The sequence below is a fragment of the Paralichthys olivaceus genome, chromosome 15 (genome assembly GCF_024713975.1).
Source record: "Paralichthys olivaceus isolate ysfri-2021 chromosome 15, ASM2471397v2, whole genome shotgun sequence".
Taxonomy (NCBI): Eukaryota; Metazoa; Chordata; class Actinopteri; order Pleuronectiformes; family Paralichthyidae; genus Paralichthys; species Paralichthys olivaceus.
In genome coordinates this window covers 1,758,232-1,772,698 of record NC_091107.1, presented here as the reverse complement: position 1 = coordinate 1,772,698, position 14,467 = coordinate 1,758,232, and the positions used below count along the sequence as shown (strand labels likewise).

General features: G+C 46.5%; 1 protein-coding gene across 7 annotated transcripts; it reads right to left on the bottom strand.

Annotated features, from left to right (window-relative positions):
* Nucleotides 1-2,206: 2,206 nt before the first annotated feature.
* On the bottom strand, nucleotides 2,207-14,203 carry emsy (EMSY transcriptional repressor, BRCA2 interacting). 7 transcript variants are annotated; one of them, XM_020105121.2, is made up of 20 exons: nucleotides 13,970-14,203; nucleotides 12,424-12,532; nucleotides 12,236-12,335; nucleotides 12,065-12,139; nucleotides 11,493-11,668; nucleotides 11,251-11,406; nucleotides 10,879-11,138; nucleotides 10,585-10,810; nucleotides 10,191-10,409; nucleotides 9,841-9,993; nucleotides 9,433-9,606; nucleotides 9,193-9,329; nucleotides 8,707-8,880; nucleotides 7,488-7,698; nucleotides 7,184-7,351; nucleotides 5,791-5,946; nucleotides 5,614-5,708; nucleotides 4,757-5,323; nucleotides 3,890-4,294; nucleotides 2,207-3,263 (listed from the first exon to the last, which is right to left on the bottom strand). In XM_020105121.2, exons 1-20 carry the CDS (start codon nucleotides 13,970-13,972, stop codon nucleotides 3,081-3,083), a joined length of 3,747 nt encoding a protein of 1,248 aa, XP_019960680.1. In that variant the 5' UTR covers nucleotides 13,973-14,203; the 3' UTR covers nucleotides 2,207-3,080. The 7 variants fall into 7 exon arrangements, with proteins under 7 accessions (XP_019960680.1, XP_019960683.1, XP_019960682.1 ...); XM_020105124.2 differs by having other exon boundaries at nucleotides 2,207-3,251; XM_020105123.2 differs by having other exon boundaries at nucleotides 3,890-4,291.
* Between the last annotated feature and the right edge of the window lie 264 nt (nucleotides 14,204-14,467).

Genomic DNA, 14,467 nt, shown 5'->3' with positions numbered 1-14,467 from the left:
TCTGAAATGAACCTTTGTCTTGTTGAGACTAGACTTTTCAGACGAGAGGAACCATCGTCTGAGAAACGCTGAGAGATATTCAAAGAGCGATCCCGAGCTCTCTCTGACTAACGGGTGAAAAATACACGAAATCAAATCAACTCAAGCTGAAGGAATGCTGCTCCGGCCCTCGTGATGAATGTGTTGGAGGAAACTCCTTCACCCCGTCACTGCTGCGCCCGTGATTTTCCTACATAGTGATAGTGAGGAACAACACAAACTGTCTCCTGGAGGAACGCAGCAGAGAGTCAGGTCAGCGGAGAGCAGCTGGACGTGTTCGGTTTCTGAGAACGTCTCTAGAAGTTTCCATCAGGCGGCTCAGTGACGTCCCGGTGACGTCCCTCCCTGTGTTTCTGCTGGAACTTTAAGCCAATGAGGGATACGCGATGAGAAAGTGACATTTTAAGTTCAACCAGACTCAACTTCGGTTCTGACCTTTGACCTGAATCATGCAGAACTCCAGTGGGATCAGAAAACCAGGGAGAGGTTGATGTTTGTGTCCACAGAGAACCATCAGGCCCCTCAGAGAGCCGTTCACATTCTGTCTCTCATCCAGATTTGCTCCATGATGATGGACATTGTTCCAGTAGTCGACTCATCCGAGCGCAGACCTCCATCAAAGGCTCTTAAATTCAATCAAGCTGCACCAAAGTGCTCGTCAGGATTCATGAATGACTTGGCTCCGCTCCTTCGTCTGCATCTGCCCCCGAATGTAATGACTTCTTTCTTGGCCCAAGTTTCTCTTCAGTGATTTTTCCATAATCCTACAAAAGACAAACACAAGCTCAGACATGTTGAGAGAGATGATATCTAGGAGTTATTTAAATGTCAGCGTCGAGCCTTGACAGAGGACATTTCGTAAAGTTTCCCAGTTCAAAGTTGTACATTGTATTTCCATTACTACCTTATTTATTTATTTCTGGATCCTGTTTCTATTCTTACCTGTAACTTGTCGGTGTGAATTTCCCCTGAGGGAGATCAGTGGAGGTGTATTTTTTACTTTGTCTTCTCAGGATTCATCCTCTGGAGAACAAACTGTGTTCGATTCCGTCCAGTGAGTACTTGAAAGATTTTAACTTAGACAACGAGGATTAACTCTGAACTCAGATCCTGAGACACTGACACACTGTCCCTCTGCCTGGTTCTCAGTCAGGTGAGTCAGCAGAGCGGGCGGAGGTAAAGCGTGTTACCCACTGGGACTCTGACACCATTATCTGAGCAGGGGGGTGCAGGGCGGAGGGAGGCAGGATGGTAAGTCAGCACGCTCCTAAACAGAGCCACATGTTTTGCGGTTGATTCCAGCCAATCAGAGTCCGCCGGCCCCCAGGAGCCCACTGGATCACTTTCAACACGAGGAGAAACGAGTGTGTGCGGAGCCGGACTCGACCAGCGAGTGTGCAATAAGCTTTTTTTTTGTGTGTGTGTGTGCAAAAAAGAAAAATCCTACAACAGCACAGAGGCCAATAAACATGGAACCTGGCTCACATGATCCTTATAGAGCAATAAATATGTTTTTATATTTGCCAGTAGGAGCCAACATAAATTCCACAGTTCTTCTGGCTGCCTGAGCAGATTTCAGGCCAAGTGTAAGTAGATATGTAACACACGGTTCTGCACGTCCAAGAAACAGCTCATAAAACTCTGCTCTATCAAATCTAGGTTTTCATAAACCATTGGAGAGATTTGCAGGAATTCTTTTACATTTTACAAGTTTGATCCTGAATTTTAAAAAAGTCCCTTTAGGCTTTTGAACAGAGATTTAAAAGGTTTTTTTTACACGTTTTTTAAAAAATGTCCTTAAATAACAGATATGTCTGAAAATGAAAAACTACAGAGGAGGAGTTTTTAATCAGCAGTTTTCACTTTTAACTTTTGGTTTGCAGATGATTTCAGATGCAGGTTTCTTCTCATGTTGAATATTTCTATTTTCGTCTGTTTAAAGACAGAAGCTTCGATCCTGATAAGAAAACACTGACACCTAATGTCACCAAATTGGAAAACCACAAACGGACAGCGGTGAAAAGGGGAAACGCAATCTCTCCTGCAGCTTTATGGAAACATGTGACGTTATCTTTATAGCTTCAGGGTTAATTTAAGAACTTCGTGGGTTTATCTTCCTACATTCGAAAGCTGGTTTTCTTTAAAAACCAATAAATAAACTGACAGGTTCTACTGAGATGATTTATTGTGCAGATTAAATGATTTCTCTCAACAAGTCGTCTAGTCTGAAAAGGTATAAAAGAAGTGCATAGTTCAAACACTATGCAAATTCATAATCGGTGAAATTTTCACAGCAACTTCTTGAACTCCAGAATATATTTTACAAAAGAAAAAAAAAAGGTACATTGTTTAATTCACTGTTTGTTTGTTTTGTACACTTAAAATGAGCGGTAGCACATGATGTCGGACTCGGTGATTCTCCAGGACTCGTCAGTGGCTCACGCAGCAGCGGCAACTCTTCCTGCTCCAGCTTCTCTTTTACCAAAACTTAAATCCCGTAAGCGCTGATAAAGTTTCAATGTTACAAAGTTCATCTCATGATAACACCTTCGATTCGTCCAAAGAAGAAATCCAACCGGTGAGACGCTTTGTACAAAAATACCGAATTTTCTGGGCAACAGGATTTTGAAACACTGGACAACCTCAGGCTGGTGCAAAGTGTGTTTTTCAAATTTAAAGTGGCACAAGACACCGCACCAAATAATCGGTTTTATAAATGTGCAAACGTCTCACGGAGTCCTGTCGGTTACAAAGTGAACTCGCTGGAACAGTCGAGTCTGTTCTGAGGGGATCTGTCCAACCGTCTGAATCCTTTCACTTCACGCCCACATTTTTTTACAAGCAGCACTCGCTGCCAATAAAAACCACATGTGCCGTTAGCTGCGGGCAGGAAGAAAAAAAATACTAGGTTTATTATGAACAAACTAATATTTTACACAACTGAAAACAGTCTCGCTGTCTGTGTCAGAAAAACAACCGGTGGGTGTTCGTCCGCCGGGTCCGAGGCCCCAGTCGAAGCGTTCACGTCTCGTGTGGAGAGACTACGGCTGGTCGGGGGGGCTGGCAGCCGCGGCCTCGTCGTTGCTGCTGTCCACCTCCTGCTCCATGGGGCTGTCCTCCTCCAGCTGCTGGCTGGTGTAGTTGGTGATCTCCAGGAAGCCGCTGGGCTCCACCACCACGTTGGACTGGCTGGAGTCCGGCAGGATGGAGTACTGAGGAATCACCTGCACGTGTTAGTCACATCAGGGTTTTCAGTCACATTTCAGCTCGGTCGGACACAGACTGTGTCAGAGAACTGATCGTTTACTCTGTTTTTATTCATCGATCCGTAGAGACGGTAAATAAAGACGGACAACGCGTCTCCGATTCCTGTGAAGCCACAACGCCCCGATTAAGAACGTGGCCATCTTGCTCTGATGACATCATTTGGAGCCGTGGTATGGAGGTTCCGCTGACGCACACGCTCGACCAATCACGAGTCAGTTTCGTTTGGTCCATGACCCATCAGCTGACATGGAGGAGGCGGGGTTTACGACCTTTACTGTAGAAGCTCTGGCTTCACTTTCAGGATCCGTCACATCGTTTAACTCGTTCGTTATTTGATGATATGAAAACAGATTGACGGCTGAGACTGACTCCTGATTGGTCGAGCAGGTGTATTGGCGGGACTTCGATGTCACACCTGATGACACGCAGTGTTGGTGTCTGGGATATTTTAGTTTCATTTTTGTGAAACACGAGGAAGTTAAAACACGTCGTCCATCTTTATTCACAGGTGAAGAAACGTTTGCTTTGTGACATGAGATCATAACGACACTAAAGATAAAACATTCTGTGAAACACGTCTCACCTCGATAACCTCCAGGTCTGCTTTGCTCCTCTGTGCAGTGAGGCCCGGCATGCAGCTGAACTGCTGCGTCTTGGCGTGGGAGTGATGCATGGCGGCCCCGGAGCTGCTGATGAACTGGCCGGAGTCCAGCGTGCCGGACACGGCCTGCACGGCCAGGGCTTTACCCAGAGGGCCGCAGTCGCTGGAGGAATCCACCACCATGGGCTCCGTGCTCGGGTCGATCTCCGCCTCCATCATAGAGATCTTCAGGATGTCGGACACCGAGGGCTTGTCTCCCGGGGGCCCGGAGCTGGACTCGGGGACCAGTTTGGCGGTGGCCTCTCCGCTGCTGAAGACCGGCGATGAATGGTGGGAACTGCCGAAGGTTATCTTGGTGACAGTGGCGCTCTGCGTGATGATCGGCTGCTGCGGTGAAGATATTTTAATGAGGATAAACAAAAGATAACGTCCAACTTCTGACCAATATTCTACTAAATGATGCAGAAAAGAATTGTATTTATCTATAAATCATTTATTTAATGGAAAATATCAAGACTTGATTATAATTCTTCATCTTAACGACCGTGAGTTCTTGTTAAATATATAATAATAAATATGAGATGAGATGGAGGACAAGAAGCTTGTTCCATGTTTCTCAGTGTGAAGATAAGAACTTCAGCAGCAGTTTTCTCTATAAACAGAGAACATGTTTTCTTCTCTCACAGAACAACACGCGATTTATTTAGTTTATGAAACAATGATGAACTCACAATAACACGCAGCTGCAGCCTGAGGTAACACATCTGCACCAGTCTGAGGTTTGCATCAAGGTAAATATGAAACGTGTTTGATTGCCTTTGTGTGTGAGTTAGTGGTACGACCGCTCACCTGACTGGACACCGTCTTTTCCGTGCTGACAGGGTGGTGCGCCTGCAGTGGAGGAGGGTGGGACATGGGCGTGTGCAGGGGTCTGTGGTGGGACGTGGGCGCTTGCTGAAGCCTCGGGAGCTGTGGTGTCACCAGGAGCTTGGTCGGCGTGCTCGGGGTCGTGACCTTGGCTACGGTCTGGGCTGGGGCCGCCAGCGGTCTGTCCTTAGGGCTCTGGGTTAGGGTCTGGGGTTTGGGCAGAGTCTGCTCTCGTAGTTTAGGGAGTTTCTTGGTCAGAGGGGGAGTGGAGGGGAAGGCGGTGGAGGAAGAGGAAGGCTGGCTCATCTGAGGTTTGCTCTGCAGCTGAGGTGGCGGCAGCGGCGGCGCCTGGGCGGAGGTGGACGTGTGCCGGCTCTGCTCGGCCTCCGCCTGGCTCAAAGGTGGCTGAGCACCTACAGAGTGGGAAGTTGGCTTCACGGGATCTGCTGCTGGTTGAGAGGAGCGGTAGAACAAGCCTGTCTGAGGGTCCAAGGTGTCGCCCTCCAGATCACCCACCTCTAACACAGTTTTACTGACGCTTTCAGACGCCTGGAAGAGTCACAAAGACGACTAGTGAGGGGCGGTATCAAGAGGAGGACACACTGAGCTAAAAAGGAGCAGAGGGAGGAATCTAACAATATGATGACTTCAAGATAATCAAATATTTAAGGCTCCAGAATCTATTGTGGACTGATTGACAGAGAAAAGCCGACTGTTATAGAGGAGTGTTTAAAAGTTGAGGATAAATATATTGTTCACATGGAAATTAAAAAAACAACCGGCTCTGGGCTTGAGAGTCGACTGACTCCTTAACTTTAAATTTAAAGTCTGACTCTCACCACGTGAGTGACGTGAGAAGCTGCAGCTGCTGCCGAGACGCCGGCTGGTTTGAAGTTGTGATCCTCCGAGGACACGCCCACCCTGCTGACTTTACCTGGCGGGGAGATCACAGCTGTCAGGTGACCTTCACATTAGATATGAAGCGAATGAGGGGAGTCATGTGACAGTAGGCGTACCTGTCGCGATGAACTCGGTGCTGGGCTCGGCCTCTGAGGTGGAGGGTCTCGGAGACTCCGGGCTGGGCCTTTTCTCCTGGGTCAGCTGGATGGGCACGGCCAGCTGACTCAGGTCGATGGTGTGCTGCCTCAGTTTGGACTCGCCCTTCTCCTTCACTGTTCAGAGCAACAACACTCAGGTTGTAAATAATATAACCTACCCATAGTTCCACACTGATGTGTGCAAGAAAAGACACTAAGTAAACAACAAAAAAAGGAAACGCCGGCATTAAAGGATACGTGATATGAAATCTAATGACAAACACTGAGTTTGTACAAAACCAACACACTGCACTTTTATATTTTCTAAGAAAATGTTTCACATTAAAAGTCTTTCAGGAAATGAATGGACGCTGATCTGTGAGTCACTGGAACACTTTGATTTGAAACATCTGTGCAGGAAATGATGCGTTTATCTATGATATCTTAACAAACAATAGAAATGCTGACGTAGAACTAAAATTAGTGTCTGAGAACTAAATTACTGTACGACCTAATGACTCAAGGCGACAGTGTGGTGAGCGTGAAAATGTCCCGAACATGAATTCATCAAGACAACAGGTAAATGTGCAGCAGGGACATTTAAACAACACACATGATATATGATGATAACAATGATTAGGAATAAACACCTGACACTAATACGATCCTGTGTCGAACGCTTCTCTCTGCAGTTCAGGTTAATAATTATTACTTGATATGTTTTAGGGGAACACAGATCATCGGGTGGTTTTAAGTGATTGAAGATAACAAATGATGAAGTTCAATAAGTGGCTCTCTTTAGGGACTTTACATTCACAATGTAAAAGTCCTCCCCACCTTTAAATATTCCATCTAGCTTTTATCTCATCAGCCCAGTTCTACAGGTTTGTCACACAATGACCTCAGTGTGAGAGTCAACAGGGAAAAACTTTATTACTGTGGGCTGGGAGCTTTTTGGACTGCTCCAGAAAGTCCATTAATATTTGCTTGACGGCAGTTTGGCTGTAAACTAAAGGGGACGGAGTGTTTACACTCAGGCCCTCGAGGCTCTGGAACAATCTGCCCGATGAGATCAGGTCGGCTGACTCAGACCAACTTTGATTTTATCTTCTTTTACTTAAATTCTGTCTTTTAATTCTAATGATTCTGTGACTCCATTGTTTTAAATGCAGAGCACAGGGTTGACGGATTAAAGGTTTGAAGGCAAAACTGTCCAGAAATGATGTATGTGAGTATTTATGTCTTGCACACTGATTAACAGCAGGAATATTCTGCTCGACTGTGCTGAGCTGCTGTAGTCCTGGTCACAGGTGATAATCGCCCCCCGGGGTTGGTTTTACATCACCAGTCGTTCCATAACATAAAGACTCACCAGTAATTTGTTGCAGCTCCAGCAGAGCTTTGATAGTGGACGTCGCTGACTGGGATTCCCCGCCTGTCACCTCCTGATAGATGATAGTGGGGCTGGACTCAACTGATACTTCCTGCTCAGTCCAATCCTGCTCTCTGGAGGACAACACGTGCACTACAGGCTGCACTTCTGAGGAATGATGGGAACAAATGTATTGACAGAGTTAACATTCTCATAAAGGCAAAGTAACACGTGCGAGAGTTGAGCAGCGGGGAACTAATTCGTCTGCGATCCCGTGCCACAGCGAAGAAGAAGAGCGGGATACCTTGAACGCTGCCGTGTGAGGCCTCGCCTGCTGAGCTGCTGGCCTCCGTGAAGCTGGCGACCTCGTCCTTCGTGGACCCGTCCGAGCCGGAGGCCAGAACCTGACCCACGTCTGCAGCACGCGTCACCTGCTGCAGCGTCTCTGTGACCAGCTGCCTGGTCTGTTCGCTCACCACCGCCGTCTGGAAAACTGGTTTAGGTTTGATGAGAACCTGGAGAGAAAGAATAGATCATATTGTGACATATTGAATTGATTTCAAAGTGGATGATGTTTTACATTAAGAGTGAAATAAATATTCATTTCATAAAAGACACAGATGTGACGTGAGAAACGTCCGACCTCACAACCTCAGCATCAGTTACAGCTGACTCAGGTTGTTATTGTGTTCACTCGATGAGCCAGAAACAATGACTCACTGTTTATGAATGAAGATGAGGAAGTTAACGAACGTAATAAAATACTATGATCTAATGTCACGACGCTCATTGTGACCATAATAATGGAAACATGTGATATTTGCTCGACGGCTCCGACCTTTCTTCAACCCTCAGCAAAAAAAACACCTTCAAGTTGCGCAATGGAATTCCCCCGAACAATTTTTTTTCTGACACTGCATTTTGATTTCGCTGAATGTTGAAGTATTAAAATCTAAACCACCACAATTACTAAGTTCATCCCTGTGTAAAGTTCATAAACGGTCTGGACGAGATGTGTCAGTGTGGTTACAGCTTGTTGATTTGCCCAAAAATCAAAACACTGAATGCAGGTTTAATGTCAGAAGCACGATCGTGTTGCAGGAGAGAAAACACTCTCGAGCTGTTTGACCTTAAACATCAGTCTGCTCAGGATACAGACTCGGCTCAGAGCCGTCTCTCTCTCCCCGAATGGGGGAAGTCAAAGGGAGGAAGAGGAAAGGTCAACATTCAACCCCTGTGTACAGTGAACATTGTTCAGCCAGAAGAAGAACAAGGGATTTTTCTCTTTTGTTCCAAGCGAACTCATTTAATTACAACCTCTCACTTCTCTAGAAAACATCTCATATGCAGGTGTCACCACATCAGTGACTGAATGTGAAAACCTCTCATCAGTAGTTTGTTCTCATTTTCATAGAAAGAAACATTTCCCCGACGACTGTGTAAGATAAACGTATTTTTAGTGACTTAATGTCCCTCAACAGAACGGAGAAACTTCTGATTGGCTGGTGGAGACTGCGTGTCACCTGCGTCTTGCCCTGCTGGCCGTAGACGATCTTGGTTGGGATGATCTTGGTGGCGGTGGACTGGGATCCAGAGCTCAAGCCTTTGGGCTGGGTGACGATCATCTTGGTAATGGGTCTGGAGGCGGTGATGATCGCTGGTTTGGTCCCTTGGACGGCCTGTAAGCTCTTCTCCCCCTGAGGCAGGAAGCAGAACAACACTCGTGTCTTCGCACATAGTACATGTTGGACGTTTCTAACTTTGGCGACACCAAGTGGTAGAATGTAAAACGACACTGTCCAGCGCACAAACACTGCTTAAAAACATCTGTTTAACATAATACGAACAAAAAAAACTGTTCTTGAAATGATACAAACACACGACAAAACGATTTCCTACAGAAAAACCTCTGATTCTAAAGCTCATGCTGTAACTTGAAAAGAAGAACTGATGATGAACGAATAATCTGCACCACAGCTCTTAAATACAGTTTGTGCTGTTTGACTGACCCCAGCATTTAAAAGTGTGGTAACCACGTTCTTGCCCGGCAGCCCCTGGATGGTCGTTCCCTTTCCCGTTGTTTTCTGAACCACGATGACATTCGGTTTGGACGTCATGGGGATGGTCGTGATCTTCGTCGTCGTGCCTGCGGGGGATGGGAGACGATATTTTATTGAACCATAACTGATCAGAAGATTTCCAAGAATCGCCGCAGGGTGTGATGCAGATATCAAACTTTGTTGACTCACCAGACACGATGTTGCTGCTGATGATTTTCCCGCCCAGAGTGGCCAGCGACTTGGGCACAACGGTGATGATGCTGCCGCTGGTGGTCTTCACGTAGGTAGCCCCGCCCCCAGAGGCTGATATTCTCGCTCCGATGTTGGCGCCAACAGTGGGTCGAGTGTAGGTGCCCTGAGAAGCTGTGTGCAGACGTGTCATTTTATTATTAAGATGTAAATGTCAGAGTGAGTCCAGCAGAGAAGTGAAGCAGACGTATTATAACGAATAAGATTTTAAAATGACTCGTGTGTTTTAAAGAACATGACATCACACACAGTGACTTTCAGGGACATCGTGTATTTTCCAGATGTAAAGTAAGACGTCGAGGGTGAATGAACAGCATGAGATTTGATTTGACCGGATGTGAACAGAACCACCTGTGGGCTGAGTGACCAGCTTGGTGGTCATGATGGTTCCGTTGCTGCTGACGACCATAATGGGAGAGGAGCTGCTGCTGGACAGAGCCACTGACGAAGGCTTGGGCAGGATTTTACTGGGCTGAACCTGCTGAGTGATGATCTTCACTCCTGCACACAAACAATACAGGAAATTACAGCACAGCAAAAAACTGAACGTTGCTTTTCTACAATAACTTAAATACAGAGATGTTACAGAGCTACTGTATATTGGTCATTTTAAAAGAATAACAGTTTAATCAAAGATGTTTCCTACATCCAGAGAAATAAAGTAAAACTCTCTGAACCACCGTGTGATGCCTCCTCACCGGACTCTTGTTTGATCTGAATGGTGGGCTTGGCTCCAGGTGAGGTGGACGTGGTCTGGGTCTGACAGATGCTGGCGGCTCCTAAAGGTGAGCCCTGCTGCAGGTGTTTGGGCGAGTGCTGTTTGGAGAACTGGGCCAGGATTTGAGTGGGTGAGCCCACCAGTGTCTTGGGTGAGGGAAGTCGAGCCGAAGCGACCTTCACTGCAGCCGAACCAGAACCTACGACAGTCGACACCGGTGGTGAGACGTGAAGCCACATTAGAGACGGTAGGAAAAGCTGATTTTCTGTATCTGAGCCCTCAAATGAAAACAAATCTTTAAACACATATTAACTGGAGGTTTGAATGAGCCATGATTCTAAGAACCTGGTACACGTGACGCATGTTGGACCTACATTGTGCGACCGTTGACATGACCACTGACGGAGTGGCCGAGACCACTGATGTCACGGCGATGGTGTTGGGGTTGGTGGAGGGGAACACCACTGTCTGTTTCTGTGTGGGCGTGGTCAGCATGGTGGAGGAGGCCAGCTTGGACAGGGCGGCGTTGTTGTGCGCGTGAGACTTGGACAGGATGTTGGGCACAAAGTTGGAGCTCGGGGAAGTTGTCACGATGATCACCTGATGGAACAGAAAGAAGTTTAAACTCTGGAACAGTGAGAGGAATGTTATCGAGCAGCGTGACTCACCTTCTGCGTCGTGGTGTTGGTGGTCTGGATGGTCGGCTTGGTGAAGGTGATCTTGACGGGGGACAGGTGAGGCGGCAGCGAGTTAGCGATGCTCTGCATGATGTTGCTCATCTTGGGGCTGCCGCTCATAGGCACCGTGATGCTCTTGGAGATCGCCGGAGAAATCTTGGAAACCTCCTTCAGCATCACCGGCGACGAGCTGGACGAGTTGGTTCGCCGTCGCTTGCGAGGCTTCTCATCTTCGTCAGAACAACTTACACCTGGAAATGGAAGGTGAAAGCTCAGGATGTGGCTCAGGCGACATAAGTTCTGACACTAATGATGAACGATTACTCAATTCAGAAAGAAAGTCCAAAAACCAAAGACACTCACTTTTCACATAGACCGTGCTCCCGCTGGGCAGCACCACCACGTTGGACGAAGGGCTGGGTGGTCTGGGTGATTTCACCGTTACTCCCATCGCGCCGCTGGTCGACGTAGCGCTGGTGGAGGTGCAGGTGGTGCTTGTGTAGGAGTAACATACGACCACTGCAGGGGAGGAAATGAAACCAAGTCATTTAAGGTCTTATAGGTTTCCTGACGCCCTCAGTCAAAAGAAAGTGTTTCTGGTCTACCTTCTTTGTTTCCCGTTTCAGCTGGCAACAGAAGGGAGGCATTCTGATTGGCCGTGGCGCTGGCCACAGCGTTAGCTGTGACAGTAAAAGCTGTCTGAGGGACCAGCCTCGGCAGCAAGGGAACGAGCCGGCGTCCTTCGATGGACCATTCAGACGAGCTGTTAGGACCAGACATGCTGAAAAAGAGGTGACACACCATTTAGTTCTTCAATCGATGTGTTTAAAACTACAATCGCAGCCCAGATGTGCAATAAGATCACATCTGTTGGAGTAAACGTGGCCTTAGTCTGAATAGACCGATTAAAACAAAGACTCCACGATACACTCTTCCTCCCTCTGATAATCATCCACCTCAGAGCCCATCAGTGCAGTTAATGACCATTTGCAACAAAATGATCTGCACTAATGAGGATGCTATTTTTAGCATGTGTTTCATTAGCTCACTGAAATTACACAGGAATAGAATATAACTCACAAGATAATAAATCCACCTGCTTATTCAATGTGCTGTATAACATTGCATAATGTTATGCACGTGATAAATGAATCTCAAACATCAGCTGTACACTCACTGATAAGCAATTGTAGTGAGGCGCTCATCATTGACGGCCCGGCGAACTTCTGCACGATGGCGCTCAGTTGAGATACTAGGCAGATGGTGGACAAAGCGATATTAGTGTTCAGAATTTACAGAAACTGATCCTCTCAGTCATCCAGTTCTGGGACATATGAGAAACCGTTACCCGAGGATTTTAGTGAGTTCTCCTAAAAGATCCTTTTTCTCCTTCGTCAGGTCTCCTTGGGCCCTCAGTGCGCTTATAACCCCAGCATAAGCCTCCAGCTCTGGGAAACACAGAACCACATGTCAACCATCTCGTTCATCAAGTGAAGTGACAGTCAAATATATTTATACACAGATGAACAATCTTACCCAGTTTACGGAGGATTCTCTTGCACTCATCCCTGCCCAGGTCGAGGATGGTGGGCCACACCACTGGCATGGTACCAGTCAGCACTGGTTTCTCCAGCTGAATCATGGGCTGAGCAGAGAGACGACAATAATGCACTTATGAACAAAAAATGTCCCATAAACCATTCTGCTGCTTGTGGTTTTGTCTCTGAGTCACAAGCTCTGTGTGTCGATCCTTTCGAGCCTCAACAGGGACGAGAGGAATGAACCCTGTGTTTCCTGAAGTGGGAACCTTGACGTATTTTAATTAAGTGCACTTGAATTTAATTGAACCTTTTCCCCCATAAAGAAGCGTTTCCCCTCCCGTGAACTGCTCTGAGTAATTAATCAGCAAATCAGCATCAATTACGCCGCTTTCAGGCAAAACACGGACAAAGATCTAATGAAACCTTGTTAACATTCCGTGTGAAGGAGAAGAGGCAACGCGCAAACAAATTACTTCTTATATATTTATTTTCTTATTTTTGTCCGTGCATCTCTGAGCAGCCTACTCTGTAAACCTTTCTGCACAGCACACTTCACATTACAGTTAATTTGATCATAAATAACCATTTATCTACTTTGCAAATGATTAATTTCGCACTTATATCCAAATTGTAATTCCACCGTGCACATTCATTTTTACTTTATACATTCACACGAATTTAATACATTGATCGTTCAGTATATATCTACGTTCTTACAATCAGTTTTCACAGCCGTTAACCTGTTCACCGTCATATACACAACTCTTTTATACCATCTGATCACTGATCATTGTTTTCTATCTTGTTTTTGCTTAGAATTGATTATTTTTCACTATTTTCTGATAGTTTTAAAGAAGTTTTTACTTTATATACTCTTGTTTTCTCACAACACTGAAGCACTACAGATAGACGAGGCTTTGGGCCACACAAACAATGTCTTTTAGCTGGTTCAATTCATTATGGGCTTTGAGTTTTACACACAAACATACACATAAATATCTGTTTTAAATGATGTCAAAGTCAACGTATGAATGAATGTTGATGGATCAGCTGTGGGACAAACAGAATATGATCAGGCAGAGCCTCGGCTCGCACTGACAGCACCGCCCACCACTGGACACCTCGGTCACTACAAACACTGGAGCACAGCAGAGGAAGGCCAAACACTCGAAACCATTCAGCTCCGATAACCATCCATCACACGAGCATCACCGACGATCCGAACCATCGCAAACCTGACGCGTGTTTAAAAACCTGCTTCTGTTGTCGAGCAGAGAAACACTGACGTGATTTGTTCTGGCTCAAACTGTGTCGGTGCATCGGGGGGACGCATCGTCCTGCTCCCATCCAATCCTCCATCGACCCCGGAGCAGAGATCGCTCAGAAAGCCCACCAGTAAAAAAAACACCCAGAGAGAAGAAACATCCGCTCAGCGGCGGAGTAACGTCGCGTTTTCACGGATCCCGCAGTGAGAACCTTAGGGGGTTAGCATAGCACGGCTAGCTAGCTAGCTGCTCCTGTGAGCCAAATCCAGGTCTTACCATCTGTTAGCAGCGCAGCTTCAGGGAAAATCCGAGATCCGCGCAAACATGTCTGACAGCAACACGTCCGGCCGAACTACCGCATCGTGTGGGTGTGATCCGACGAACCGGGGCGGAGGAGAGCAACAGCTGCGCCGGTGAAAAGTCTCCGTCTCCGCACAGATGCACCAGTGTTTATGTTGTGTGTTAGCTTAGCTTCTGCTGCTAGCTCTGTGGATGGAGGGGGAGGGGCTTCTTCTTCTTCTTCTTCTTCTGCGTAAGAATGTAGGGGTCGATGACGCAGTGATGCTGCCCACAGGCGGGGGAGGGAACTACAGCTGCCACAGTTAAAGGTCCAGTGATAGATTTAGGTGAAAAGATGCATCGTGAGAAAATATCCAATAATCCCAGTGATGTCTTCACTACTCTAATAAATTATATGAGCTGTTGTTTTCTTTAACACAGAATGAGCCCTTTTTTATTTAAATACTTAATATTTACATCAGCGGGTCCTCTCTA

Coding starts and splice junctions, on each gene's coding strand:
- emsy (XM_020105121.2), bottom strand. Junction 12,140..12,235: donor GAACTCACTAAAATCCTCGG/GTAACGGTTTCT, acceptor CCATCTGCCTAG/TATCTCAACTGAGCGCCATC. Junction 4,295..4,756: donor AAAAGACGGTGTCCAGTCAG/GTGAGCGGTCGT, acceptor TCTTCACCGCAG/CAGCCGATCATCACGCAGAG.